At 48.1% G+C, this 15,009-nt stretch overlaps 1 protein-coding gene across 1 annotated transcript; it reads left to right on the top strand.

The window, feature by feature from the left end:
- The first annotated feature begins 2,239 nt into the window (after positions 1-2,239).
- Positions 2,240-13,471, top strand: LOC100118480 (hepatocyte nuclear factor 3-beta). Its single transcript, XM_031922885.1, has 2 exons — positions 2,240-2,982; positions 11,523-13,471. Exons 1-2 carry the CDS (start codon positions 2,764-2,766, stop codon positions 12,612-12,614), a joined length of 1,311 nt encoding a protein of 436 aa, XP_031778745.1. The 5' UTR covers positions 2,240-2,763; the 3' UTR covers positions 12,615-13,471.
- The last annotated feature ends 1,538 nt before the right edge of the window (positions 13,472-15,009 follow it).

Below are 15,009 nucleotides of genomic sequence, written 5' to 3'. Positions count from 1 at the left end.
TGTCTTCAAGCTCCGCCAATGGGACCGGGGTGAAAGCTTCAGCGGACGGGGGTCTTGTTAGAGCGAGATGCATTGGGCTACCGATGATGAGGAGCGAGAGAGAGAGAGAGAGAGAGAGAGAGAGAGAGAGAGAGAGAGAGAGAGAGAGAGAGAGAGAGAGAGAGAGAGAGAGAGAGAAAGAGTGAGACTGATGGATTTTGCAGCGGGGGTTACATTATACCGTACGTGTGCAGCGCGAGGGGTTGCGAGAGAGGGTGATTGTTTGGGATTTTCGATTTCACGCTTTGCGCTGCGCGTTTGCCTCGGCTCGTTTTGTTCCTTGTTTATACTTGTCAGGCCGTAGCTGCAGGGATATTTATGATTGGCTGCGGAATCACTTTTTCACGGGACGGGCTATGCTGTACGACGATGATTCTCACCCTTTCGGACAAATTTAACCCGTAATTTTATGGCGAGAGAGTTCGTCAAACAAGCCGATATTTATTATATATGCTCGTAAGTACACCGCATCAACTCTCGTGCGATATGCTCTTCTCTTACATGTATAAGGGGCGATCGCCGCGGATTCATTATATCATGCGCCGCGCAAATTATATGTGAGATTCAAAGTGCAGTCCCGCCGCGGCTCGCGCTCCGAGTATACTATATAATCAATGGGGACCGAAATCGGAGCGTGAGCACGCGCGCGCCGAGAGAGCTTCGATGTTGTGTATCGTACCCTCCTCCTTTGTTTTAAGACGTTTAATAGGATCCTCCTTACGGACCAAGCCGACGCCGCGGCTCTTTTGTATTTAAATATGCCTGTATGGATTTTTCGAAATTTTTTTATTTTACACGCATCGGGGTTTCTCCATTGTGCGCGACGTGAAATCATAGCTTATATATAATAACGCGTATGCCTTTTGGAAAAATGAAAAGTCTGCGTCGATTTTCACTGCAGTAGAGGTTGCAAAGCGTTTTATGCGCAGTGGGGTGAAGCGAGCGTTAAAAATGTTATTATTGCGTTATGTATTGCGAAAAATAATCGCGCTTTCCTTCAACAATAGATCAGCCGTGTCGTAGAAAGCGCGGCTAATAATAATGCGTTCGGCTCTTTTGTGCGCCGCGAAAATCGTTTAGCACGCAGTTACAAAGTATAACAATGGATCGAGCAGCGGATGCGATGATTTATATTAATTTCGGTTTCCATCGCAACCTTTCAGAACAAGACGATCCGCGGAGATGAGCCTGACGGACTCTCACGGGCTTGGAATGGCGTTACGCTCGAAAGGTAGTGTATTACCCTTTATTGGAATTCGCAGAAGACGAGATTTTTGCAGTGGAACCAATCTCTCATCGTTATGCAGCGCTTTTCGAAGCCGTGTACGTGCAAGAATTTTCGTAATAAAAACGAAGAAAAACAGATTTCAAAATCTAGACTATAATCTTCCCAGCATCCATACGCACACTCTCGCGCCTTATTTTCCGCGATAAAGCTAATTTCATAAACATCATTAACGAACGAGCAATAAATCCGGCGAATAACTCATCAATATAAGTGTACATAGGAAAAAAAAGCCATTACACATCGTAAAGTCCATCAGCCGCGGCGGCGGTCGATCGATATTAGAAAACCCGTTTACGCAACGGGGCAATAAATTTCAATTCAATTTACTCTCGATCTATGAGCGCAGCGCATATAATGCACGCTCGGCTGCGGCTCTCTCGCGATTAAACATCGCGCTTTTATAAGAGTGTATATACCCATACTGAAATTAACGAACGGCGCGGTGTAATAACTCAGGCGCGCGTATAAACGCATTATCCCGGCATTACAAGCCTCATTAAAAGGGACTTTATCAATAGCTCGCGGCTGCACAAAGCATTGGAAATAGAATATCTCTCCGCGCCGCAATAATCTTCCTCGCGAACAACAAGGACCACGGCGATGATGATCATCGAGGCCGCCAGAGGCATCCGAGCACACACGTATACGCAAATAGCGCGCGCAGCCGTCATTTTACGCCTGATCATCTGGAAATCAGGCGTCGGTAAAAGCGAGAAATGATTTTTCGGGCCTCCGACGAGATATAAGTGTATATAGTGGAGAGTGGGCGTCGACCGAAGCTAGACACGCCTCGGCGAGCGGCTCCCCCACCGGGAGTCCGGCTGAAAAATTCCCGGGAGCTCGTTGGCGGCCGCGCGGCCAATGGGGCTGGAGGTGGGGAGAACTGGTGGGGCGAGTGGGTGTCGTTCGCCGAAGAGTCGAGGGTGTGGGGCTCGCTCGAGCGGCAGTCCCTCGAGAGCTCCGAACGCGGAAGCTGCGCGGCCTGCAGCAGACTTCATCTCTGCGCTCGTCGGTCTTGTTGTTGTCGTCGTCGGCTTTGCTTCCCCCTCCAGCTCCCTCCCGGTCCTCGCGCTCATTTGCATTCGGTGGACACAGCTGTGCTCGTAGGGAGAGCTCCTTGTTTGCTCGTGTGCTTCAATTGTCAGTGCTACGTACTCGCGATTCAGTGCCGCTGCTGCTGGGGACTGTGGAGTTGTATTATTGTACATACCATTGTGAACGGAGGGACGAGAGCCGCTGCCGCTGCGGGAATGATGACCTAGTGATGAGGAGAAAAAGTTGAGCGCAGAACAGCATATCAGAGGACGATGTGCGTGAGCATCGTCGGCTACTCAGTTCCCGTCACGAGATGCAGTTTCGGCTGGTGATCGAGCAGCCGCTGCCGCGCCGCCGGTGCAGTAGTCGAACGAGTCCGAGTCGAGCACCAGTGCAAGAAAATGCCGCGACCCTCGCGCGACACTTACGGCGATCAAAAGCCGCCGTACTCCTACATATCCCTCACGGCTATGGCCATATGGTCGTCGAGGGACAAAATGCTCCCGCTTGCCGAGATCTACAAGTTCATCGCTGATCGCTTTCCCTACTACAGGAAGGACACCAGGCGCTGGCAGAACTCGCTCAGGCACAATCTCTCCTTCAACGACTGCTTTATAAAGGTGCGTTTTATCTATATGCGACCATCCAGCTGTGCAGTTTTCTATGTGTTTGCGCCGTGTCGAGGTCGATCCGTCGCCCGCCGCGCGACAATTATTTACACAACAGCTCGCGGTGTGTATACGCGATAATTATTTATACACACGGAAATGGACTTACGCAAGCAGATTGCAGGCCGTCGGTGCGAGAAGAGCGCGGAAAAAAATCAATGTTTCGAAAGGAGATAAAAAGAATTTTCAATTTGCGGGTGCCATTACCGGACGTTAAACACTCACAATTTTCGAGTTGAGAAAACTTAATCCCATGCATTATCGGCGGCTGCAATAGTTTCACCTTAATTACTCTTTACTCCGCCGGCGTTAATGGCATTAGCTGCTCTGGGATGAATGACACTAATTGTCAGTTATCTATGCGTGTAGATCGCGACACCGATCGTGCATCGATGCACGATCGGTATATTATAACATTCGTGGAAATCGGGGAGTTCAATGCTCTGTTTACATCGATCGAGTGGCACATCGTACGAGAACAGCCTTCGCGAAAGACCCTTCTCGAAATTCTCGGAGAAATTGAGTCTTCAGGTCTTGTTGAAAAGTTTATGAATAACTACCCGGACGCCGGGCGAGGACTAGCTTCTACTTAGCACCTGTTTATAATCGTATCTGGATCACCTCGAAAAACAATGCACGAATAGTCGCGTCACAGCTAGATACATCGTAAATCGCGGAGACTCTATAGGCATTCTCTATACCTCGTTGCGGCCGTTTTAATTATCAAATATTTATATAATCGCGGTTCCGCCAGTGCATTCGTGTGTATAGATGTATATAACACAATAAGCGCATAGTTTCAAAGCGCGCAAAACTTTCCTTGATTCATATAATATCAGTACAAACCTTTCGCGTCACGTCATATATCGCGGCTCATTTTGAATTCGTGAATCCATAATGCATTTATGCATACAGTGTATTATTGATACGAGAGCGTCAGCGGAAACGCACTTTGTATATTAGTTCAATCGGATAAATAAATCAGCGATGATAATTAAATACGCTAATTACATATCTTATATCTTATGTATATATGGTGTGCCGGACGTTAGCAAGTAGAATTTCCAATGACTTATAACACTGGCTCACAATGACAAGAGAGATAAACACCGCGCGCGCGCGCGAATGTGAATCCCAATGCGTGAATAACAAAGTCGGCACACAGCTGTATATACTACAATTAAATAGGCTCGCCGCTATTAATTTACCTTAAACGGCTGTACACAGGTGAAAAAAGGGTATATCGTTATACGACGATGAAAAAGCACATCGAGCGAAGTAATTGCACAGCGCGTGTATCGATACACTGCAACCTCCCCCGCAAACAGGCATCTATTTACAAATCGTATGCTTTAACAGCTACTTGTTCTCCCCTATCCACTACGTTATAGAGTGTACATCGCCGGACAGAGCCGAGCTGCAATGATTCTTCAAAGGAAAGCGTAAAACGATATTATTTACCTGCGGTGTGCGCGACTGCAGCGCATACTCCCCCCGACGACAACATACAATAACACGGTGTGTAGCCGCACAGCACGGCGCGGAGAGTCTCTTTAACTCGATTCAACCCTTGCTCTTTCTCTCCCTCCTCGCTCACACACACACACACATGTATACAATACGCTACACATCGGCTATAGCGTAGTGTGCCGCGAGTGACATTTTCGTCGCCTCGATACGTCAAAGAGGTCTGAATTATGCAGCCGCGGCGGAGAACGAGGCTATACGTGTGTACGGAGGGAAACTCGAGCGTATAGGTGTGCACGTGTGGGTGTGTGTGTGTATATATAACCGCTAATGAAAAAGAGTTGCGCGCTCGTTGCGGGGGCGCGCGTAGCGCAGCGGCGGAGGGTTCCTACAAACTCTCTCGCGGCTTTTATAACTGATCAATATTCGAACACGGAAGGCGCGAGAGCTGGGGGCCTCTAAAGCTTGAACCTTATAAATCCCCGCTGATATACGTATAGCCGCAGAGAGTTTATACATTGCGCTGTTATCTGATATGCAGTTGTATAAATTATTTAACCAACGCGTCGAAATTGATTTTCCAAGGACACCGATGAGATGTAAACACGTTGATTATTAATTATTCCTACTCGGTTTGATTTGCCTCCGCGAAAAAAACCAACAAATTCCGTATAAACAACGAGGAGCCTCGTGTACAAAGTCACACTTACAACCGTCTTCAAAACGTTACAAACTACATAATTCCACGAACTAGGAAATTAAGTTCGAGCGATGATTAACGCGCATCCATAAGATTTCGTCATCCGAAAACGTATATCTTACACATACAACTCTCGTCATTCCCCTCGAGGATCCGATTGAGCGCAATTAACGTCCTCCATAAAAAACGCGCGCGCTACTAATGTCCAATCAAAATCATAGATAAGGGTATAATAAGTCGTCCCCCCCCCCCCTACTCCCACGCTGCACACATTAGCCGCGCGAGATTTTCTTCGTATAAATAAAGGCAAGCTCGCGCGCTGAGCAAACATGGCTACCGGTGGCCCCGCGCGAGAAATCTATTATCTCAGGCCCCGCGCGTGTGCTCTATAATACTCCGGAGCGAGAGTCTCTCAAGTCGAATGTATGTATACTGAGGCGCGGTGTCCGTGTGGCGAAATATTCGCGGCGCTTGCGAGCAGCAGCAGCTACCGTGACTCGCGATACAATCCGAGACACGAAAAGGGCGTGTTTTACGCGGCTAAAACTGCGGACGACACGCGAGCCCGTGAGTTTTATAAAGACGCGCGCGGCTGTATATACGGCGCTTATATAAAACAACCGAAGCTCCCTCTCTCTTATTTTTTTGAATTATTTCAAATTAATCAAGCCACGCGATGCCGCTGCTTTCTCAACGTTAGTTGCGCGCGAAAAATGAGCAGGGAAGCTCTGTTGTTTTATATTATGTGTACCCGATGCGCGTATGTATATGCGGCGACGCTGTAAATCAAAAGATAATGTTGTAACATTAATTATTCACGCGGCGCGGGCCGGCTTGGAAAAGCATAACGCTCGCGAGTCTCTGCGCGGGGCTTATCTCCAATTAAATTATCACGCCTGACGCGCGTGTGTGTGTGTGTGTGTGTGAAATGCGATGAGCGCAGTGCGAGAGACGCGCGAAATTTCGCAATGCAAACAGAATTAATCAGAGAGATATTCCGCGTGATCTCGTCGCGTCGACGTCGAGTTATTCAATTAACTGTTTAAACAATCGTTTGAATATGGCACAGATCACTAGGTGGGTTAGAGCTGCTGTGGTTAGAACTTATGGTTATGGAAGACTTGTCTATGGATTAGCTCATGTTTTTTTCTGTTTAACACACAGAGCATGAAAAAAAAAACGATGAATAAATCCTATGATCCGTTGGACTGTGTACATATCAATACCAGTTATTTCATGAATAAGTATAGCGAATCGCAGCGGCGTTTGCATAATTTGCAGTAATGCGCATAATTTTTCTATTAGAATATTGTAATAGCTCCATTGAGGGGTTTAATAGAAAAATCGCCGATGCCTACTTCGCTGGATTCCACGAAACGTAGTTTAGATCGCTATCTTTTCTATTATTCTAAAGGAGTATATTACATGCTTGTAACGCAACGGACATTATCGTTAATTTCAAATTATACACGCGTATAAAATACAATAAGCTGATATCGCTACATACGATTCGGTTTTATCGTCATATACTTCGAGCAGTAGTCTCTCGCCGCGAAATTCCAAAGCTCAATTTTTTCCATCGACTTTATAAATCATTCAAGCGCAAAGTCGCCGGCCGCTGCGACAAGAACCAGCGGAAAATACAATAAGGAAGTGTACAGCGCGCGCATGTCGAATCAGTAGTAATGGAGCAGCTCGGGCGAGACATGCACGACATTCTCTCGCGAAACACCACGTGTGTATAATATTATAAAGAATAAGAAAGCACGTACGGACTAGTTTCTAAACACACACTCCAATAATTCCGGATCAATCAGTCGACCAATGCAAACAAACACTCGATGTGTAAAATCAATCGAATATCTCAGCCATCTGCGAAGGAAAACAAAGCTCGGCCAGCTAGCGCAGTGCGAATAATGAAATCTCGATCGGGGCAACAGCACGACGGGTCTATAGTCTATATATAGGTATAAGGCGAGAGCTAGAACCGACACGAGAGATGAAAGCGTCGGAACCCGTCGCTGCAGCGAGCTGCACGCCAGCGCTATCTGACACACGCTGTGTGTGTGTATAAGTTGAGGGACGGCGCATGTCTTGAATTAATAGCTCGAGGGGTGTGAGCCTCCGCGTGTAACAGGCGATAGAGACTTTTGTGTCCTGCGTGCGAGTACCTTTCCGATTTTGGAAGCGCTTTTAACAATTTTCACGCGGAGTGTATAAGTTTATAGTGAAAGTTTTTCCAAGTCAATTTCAGCGCGATATTATATCCTCCGCCCGGTGCTAACGCAGTGGAGAATTTGAAAAATGCGATACACTGTATACGTAGTTCTCGTGGTAAATTGCTGTATAAGCTCCCGCCGCGTGCATGACCTGCCGCAATTACGCGGCGCGCCGGGTCAATTACTTTTTTTTATTAAAATAAATGCTCGAAGATTATTATTAGTAAATATAGGGGAGCCGCAATAAGTCTCCGAGATTGCGTATACGCTAAAAAGAAACTTTGCAATAATAGAACGACATTTCGACGATGTATGTGTGTGTGTGTGTGTGCGCGCGCGCGCGCGCGCGTGTGTGTGTGTGTGTGTATAGAATAGAATAGAATAGAATAGAATATATTTGGGCGCCATTTTCGAATACGCAAATTTGCGTACATCCACACGACTCGGGGGCAAGGTGTTCGAACACCCCGTGCACATCGAGCTCAGACTCGCCGGCACGCAAAGTATGATTACGCGTCGGCGCGATGCATACGAGCCATCTGTTTCGCACCTGCACTCGCGCTATCGCGCTCTCGAATGAGAGAGAGGGAATTTCATTGGCGCGAGAGCAACCGGCCAATTATACGCTGTATATATATTCGGCTCGAGACGACAAGCGGCGGCGGAGAGAGAGAGAGAGAGAGAGAGAGAGAAAGATCGCGGGCATTTGCATAAATCGCGTGTTTATAATTGAATTATGTCTTCTGCTCGAGATACGCGGTTTCTTTGTACGTACACCGTTTGTACACTGTGTATTATTATATATGGAGGTCGGTGAGATATTCGTTTGCCTTCTTAATGGCTGTTCGCTGGTTTTGGATTGTTTTGTTTGGACACGTGCATTTCGGGATGATTTAAATCCTGTGGATTAAGCGTAGTTTTGAAGCGAATGCAGTGTAGCAGAAATAAACATTATAAGGGGGACAAAAAGTGGCTTGCAAATAGGTTTCAAGTACAGCAGGAAATCGCATACCAAGCGAACTAGCGATTTTTTGTCAAATATCACCTTCGATATCGCGCGATACCGTGTGCATACTTAAAGTTTCGAATTTCAGAGGCTAAGTGCATTTATTCACGCTTATCCAGACCAGAAATTTTAATTTACGTTGCATTATTAATTCCTCGATTACAATTTCATTCGCTTTAGATAATATTTAGAATCGGCTGATACCATCTCTCTATACTTTTTAAAACTTTGCAACACACACCGCCAGCCAACAAAACCCCCATATACACCGCATACAACCGCAATTCGAAATATCCGCGCGCATTTCGAAACGTCTCGCGAAGAATAGCCGGCAATTCGAAACTTGCAAAAAGCTCCTCTCGAGCACCGCTCGTATACATTTCAAAAGCTAGCCAATACCTCGCGCAGCCTCGCAACTCAAACTTCTCTCTCTCTCTCTCTCTCTCTCTCTCTCTCTCTCTCTCTCTCTCTCTATACAATGCTATACACTTTTTCACATTCCGACACAAACAGAAAACATTAAAATATTTCACGAGACGGCGGCATTCTTTGTAGCGCCGCCGAATTTTTCACACCGTCTGCCCAGCGCGGTGAAAGTCTCTCGGCTATGCGCGCGTGTGTGTTTACTTAACGCTGCACGTATAGACGCACATGCTCCAGTGCACATGAGCTGCCGCGCGCCATGAATATATATGGAAATATAGTCGAGGAGCGTGTCTTTAAAATGAAAATTCGCTCCCTAAAGTATGCGCTCTACTGACGTATTCATAATTCTACGGGCAATTTCCGATGAATTTCTCAGGTGTATTATATACAGAGGACTTTTATGTCGTTGTGCAATGCGCGCGTGAGTTGAATTTTTCGTACACCAGCAGTGGTCACCCTGTGCGAGAGTGATTGCCCGCAATTATCGCGAAAACATTATTTAAGCACACATAACGTAATTTTCCGGTAGTTCGGTTTAACCGGCATGTGCTACGTAAAAATTGTCGGGAATTACAATAGATGCGCGGACGTACACTGCATATTTGGTAGAAAAGACTGGAAATTACGCTTGATTATTTCGTTGGACGTATAAGCGCATCTTGCGATTGATCATTAAGACTTTACGAAAGAAAACAACCCGCGTTTCTAGATATCTCGGAATTTTTCATAATAGAGATGCATAAAAAGTGCACGATAATCTTGATATCGCGAACATCTGTAAGTGTAAACAAGAGTATGTTCGTAGAGTAAAGATGGAGCCGCCGCAAGTTGAATAATTTGCCTTTTTACCCGCATACATACCGCCGCGTATATGATTATAATTTAATTAAAATGAAATTAATTAAAGCGGATCGCACACACACACACACACACACACATGCACATATGACGAAATTCATACAACGTGTAACATAATGCAACATATTATAATAAAGCACGATAATTTAACTCGCCGAGTGAGATAAGCCTCTCTCGTGCATAATTAATGTTACAGCATTATCTTTGAATTTACAGCCCGCTGGGGTATAACACAGAGAAAAATGCATTTTCATATACTCGTTGGCGAAGTAACACACACTCGGGGCTCGATTACTAAAAAACACGAAACCTACAACCTGCAGCGTCACCCGCACTGTATAATAAACGCGAGTTTATTCTTTTTTCTCATTAGGAGCCGCCTAAGGCAGCATAAAACTTATAATTCGACGATTCGCGCTTTATACGAATCTCACGCGCAGCAAAATTTTTTATATACATCCGACGATCATTTATCTCGCGCTCGCAATCCATTACGTATTTAATTGTCTGTTTTCTCTCTCAATTAAAGGCCCTGAAAGAAAACAAAAGAGAGACGCGATGTTTAATCAAGTCGCGCGGGGACTCGCGAGAGAACAAACGAGTCATCGTTAGATAAACCCGTTTGATGAAATGAAAATTAATGATTCGCCTGCGCGTTACAACACACTGCGAGTAAAAAGAAGAAAAGAGGGAATACTTATCGTCCGTCAGAAGGTAATTTGCCGATGCGACACACGCGCGGTAATACATAAATAACCGCAACGGAATGGCGGACAAAAACGCGACAATATGGCCTAAAAGATAGAGAGAGAGAGAGAGAGAGAGAGAGAGCCGACGGCACACAACAATGACGTAGCAGCTGTCATTGTCTTGGCTGTAATTGTTATTAGCGAGGGCAATTACCGCACGCAGCCGATCGTATCGCAAGCTGCGAGCGTATAGCCGTATACGTCGTTGTGCGCGACGACAGTAATTATGAGTAAACGCGTGCAATAATTATCGTATTTGCTCAATGGATCGACGTTTCGTTGCCGCTGTCGTTTGCTTTTTATACCGATGTTTGAATATACACGCTGGCAGCTTTTTTTCCCTTGCATTTTCACATAGACACGCAGCTCAGTTATTCAGCGATATAAAAACAGTACAGACATAAGAATCCCGGATAACGAGAAGGAGCCGATCGATCGCGACGCTTTATATTCGGCTGCTGCGTGCACAGACGCGGAGCGAAAAGTAAAAGTTTTTGCGGGCATATAAGAGCTGCTCAATAAAATACACACGAGCGAGCCGCCGGAGTTTCGTAACTCCAAATTAAACTCTCTCGTGGTATAGCCACACACACACACACACACACACACACACACACAGGAGCTGCGGAATCTCGTACGCCGACTCGCTGTGTATTACGGCAATTAATTTAAACGCTCCTGCATCAGCAGCGCGTGTGCCTTTTTTTATTATCTTTTTAAAATACGATCAAACAATTAACGCTTACGGAAGAGCTCGCGATGTGGCGCGGCTCTTGCGGTTTTGCGTACATCCTCCGTATACCGCGTGTATAGAACGTCGGTCGGCCGACGGCAAAAACAGCTCCATTGCGATGGAGAGATGCACGAGCTGTACGTGTATACGTGCTTCGGCAAATGAAAATCGCGGTAGTTAGCACATTAATAGGCAGTTAGAATCGATATTTTTTGTTTGAATAAGAGTATAGCGGTTCATAAGTTTTAAATGAAATTACGATACGCGCGAGTAGGTTTAAGAGGGTAAAATTTGTCCGTGTATACTAACGCAGCGCTTCTCCGTCTGCTTGCAGGTTCCACGGGGTCCGCACCGGCCGGGCAAAGGCGCCTACTGGGCCCTCCACCCAGCCGCCCTCTCGATGTTCGAGAACGGCAGCCTGCTGCGTCGTCGCAAGCGCTTCAAGCTGCACAAGCCCGACAAGGACCTGCTGAAGACCGAGCTCCAGGCCCTGGCCTCGGCGATGCCCCCGCCTCGGGCCGACCTCGGCGCCCCGGGCTCCCTCGGGCCCGAGCACGCCGTCTCGCTGCCCCCGAGCAGCAGCGGCGGCGGAGGAGGAGGCGGCGGCGGCGGCGGCGGAGGCCTCAGCCCGGCCAACCTGCTGCGGCTGCGCGAGGACGTGATGCGCTGGGAGATGCAGGAGAGGCGGATGATGCTCGCGGCGGCGGCGGCCGCGAGCCAGGCCTTCCCCGGGGCTCCGGACTGCACGGCCGCGACGGCGGCTGCGGCGGCAGCCCCGAGCTCGGTCGGCAGCGCCCTCGGCTGCCCGAGCTACTACCTGCTCAGCCCCGAGGCCCGGCAGCGCCTCGTCGAGGGCCAGGCCGCCGGGGAGTCGTTCGAGACGGCGGCCCTGCTGCAGAGCGCCGCCTCCTGGGGCTTCTCCGCCGCGGGCTTCGGCGGCAACTACCTCGGCGGCGCGGCGGCCTACCCCACGGACGTGCGGCTGCACGAGAGCGAGGCGGCCGTGGCGGCGCTGAACTTCCGCGAGGCCAGCTCGTACTACGCCCGCGAGAGACTGAGCGCCGAGAGGCTGGAGGACGAGTCCTCGGGGACGGCCACGGGCCTCGGCTACCCGAGCGGCCTCTGCCTGGAAGCGCCTCCGCCGCCGCCGCCGCCGCCGCCGACGACGACCTCCTCGAGCGCCGGGCTGAGCAGGCCCATCGGCAAGAAGGCCAAGAAGCCCTTCACCATCGAGAACATCATCGCGCCGGACGAGCACCAGCAGCAGCAGCAGGAGGAGCAGCTGTCCGGCAAGAGGCTGATCGAGCCCGAGGAGAAGAAGATCGTGCTGTCGATGCCGCGGCCCATCTACGCGGCGGGCTTCGCGATGCAGCCGAGCCTGGGCGACAGCGCCCACCAGCGGCCCAGCTACGGCGCGGCCACCTGAGCTCGTTTCTCCTGATTCTCTGTTCTCCGATTCTTATGATGGCTCGCGCTTCAGCGTGTCCGCGATTCATTTGCGAACTCTAGGACGCTCTGTGTGAAACGATCTTTCTTTGTAGATAGTTTTTAGTTGTGATTTTACGCGAGAGTGAGTGGCTGAGTGCTACGGTGCGAGATAGTATGCAAAAGGTTTGCTGTGATGAACGTCGACTCGAACAGGGACGCGAAAATAATTCATCAGCGAAATCACGATATACCTGTGCTCTTCGCGTCCTCGTCTTTTTCCAATATATACAAATTGCGCAGAAAAGTGATCTCGTTATATTACAAGAAAAAAAACAAAAAAACACAAACGATATATAATGCAATGTGACGCGAGGTAATCGGCGCGTGCGACGACGCACAGATCAACGTTATATATAAATAGTATATAGACTTAGCTGACCAACGTGAATTATAGTGATGTTGCCCCCTCCTTTATATCATGATATCCCTCGAGAAAGAGGCGTATAGCCGCACGCGCGACGCGACGGAAAGAAGAAAGAGAGATGACACGTACATATATAGGTACATCCTCTCCTATTCGTACAAAAAGCACACACGATATGCACATGGCGCTCGACGCAAAGTCGTCGCAGTTTACTCCTGATGGAATAGAGAAAAGAGATAGAGTGAGTGAGTGAGTGGAGGTGAATCGTATGTCCGCGTACTACTGTGCGCTCTGTGCTATGCTCTGCTCTCGCGCTCAACGAAACGTATAAGTATTTGTAAATGTAGAGGAAACAAAAAACGATATAAATTATTGTACATATTATTTAGAGGAGTATCGACAGCGAGAATAAATAACGATGATAAATCGAATCTATGAGAGACGCTCTTTTTTTCCTATATCTTGATATTTTCATTCCCATTCATTGAAAAACGAAATATAGTTATGACCATCGGCGCATCGAGAGGTAGGTACAAAAACAAAAACAAAAAGAAATGCACCGGCCAATTGCCTCTCCCGAGTAGCAAATTGACATCGCAACGAGCGTTTTCGCTCTCGCTCACTCTCTATCTTTTACACGTATAGCACCTCGATAGCTCGAGAAAGGCCCGGCGAAATCTTCCGGCAAGTCATCCCGACCACCCTCGTCGGTCTCTCTGATTCCGTGTAACAGCTCGCTCGCGAGCGGCGGTACTTTCTTGTTATACGCTTTTTTTTCCGACGCTCCTCTCTCGCTCTCGAGTCCCTGTTATATTCTCAGCTCCGCTTTTTGTTCCAATTTCATTTTCTCGCCACGGACGATGATCCGCGTGCGCGCGTCGCTGAGCCGTGTCCGATATAGCCGCCCGTGCTGCGTACGGGGCTTCGAGGTTCGTTAATTAAATTTTCGATACGCCGCGGAGAGAAAAAAGGGAGCATCGTAGGCGTGAGAGACGCGATTTGAAAAATCCGGGCAAAACATGGAGAGCGGCGGCGGACGGGTGACGAATCGATCAAAACGTTTTGAACTGATGATGCGTTAAATCACGCGCTCGCGCGAGACTTTTTGCGCCGGGGTGTAAGTACTTTGTTTCCACGGAATTTTTCGAGGATTCAATTATACGGAATTCGCTGGTCGTAAACACGTGCGGTCATAAATCCGCGATCGAATAAATTCGAAGGATATTCTCCGAACGCGCGTCCAAGCGAATTTTTACTGACTCCTCTGAGCCCTCGGTTGATAAACAAACCTAATCTCCGCGAGCAATGCTCATAATACCTTCTGCCGTCGTAAAACCTCGGATTAACGCGTGTCGCGCGCGCACAAAGCTCACGAGGTTCCGAAAAAAGCGAAGGAGCCGAAGAAACATCCATTAAAGGCACAAATGCTTTACGACTACACGTCGTCGGTATGCTCGCGTCTGTGTGTGTTTGTGTGTGTGTTTACGTGTACGTGGAGGCTCTCCACACTCCTCATTACGAATTAACGATCCGGGAGAGCTGACGGTAATAGCGGTCGGGGGCCAGCAAATTATCCGAAAATCCAGCAGCAGCGCCGGCAACCCGATTAAAATGTAAAAAGGCGGCGGGAAGAAAAAATCCGAATATTCATGACACCTCGTATAGGTCGGGGGGAGAGCTCGTGAATAAACACCGCATACGTAACACGGGATTACAGCTGCCGCGCGTTGCTGCGGCTTTTGTGCTTTGAGGAGATTACGAGCGGGTGAAAAACGTATAGATCGAGGAACGGTATATCGAATTCGATTATAGTTGACCGCCGAGTGGGCGATTAGAATCTTTACACCTGTTTTTCTCGCGCAAACTCGGATTCTGTATAATGGATTTCTTTTTTTCCGGCCGACGCACAATGAGTAACGCGTTTTTACATCCAAGGTTTACTGACCTCTCGCGCTATAACCATCAAGTT

The sequence above is a fragment of the Nasonia vitripennis genome, chromosome 2 (genome assembly GCF_009193385.2).
Source record: "Nasonia vitripennis strain AsymCx chromosome 2, Nvit_psr_1.1, whole genome shotgun sequence".
Taxonomy (NCBI): Eukaryota; Metazoa; Arthropoda; class Insecta; order Hymenoptera; family Pteromalidae; genus Nasonia; species Nasonia vitripennis.
This window is presented reverse-complemented; position numbering and strand designations above follow the sequence as displayed.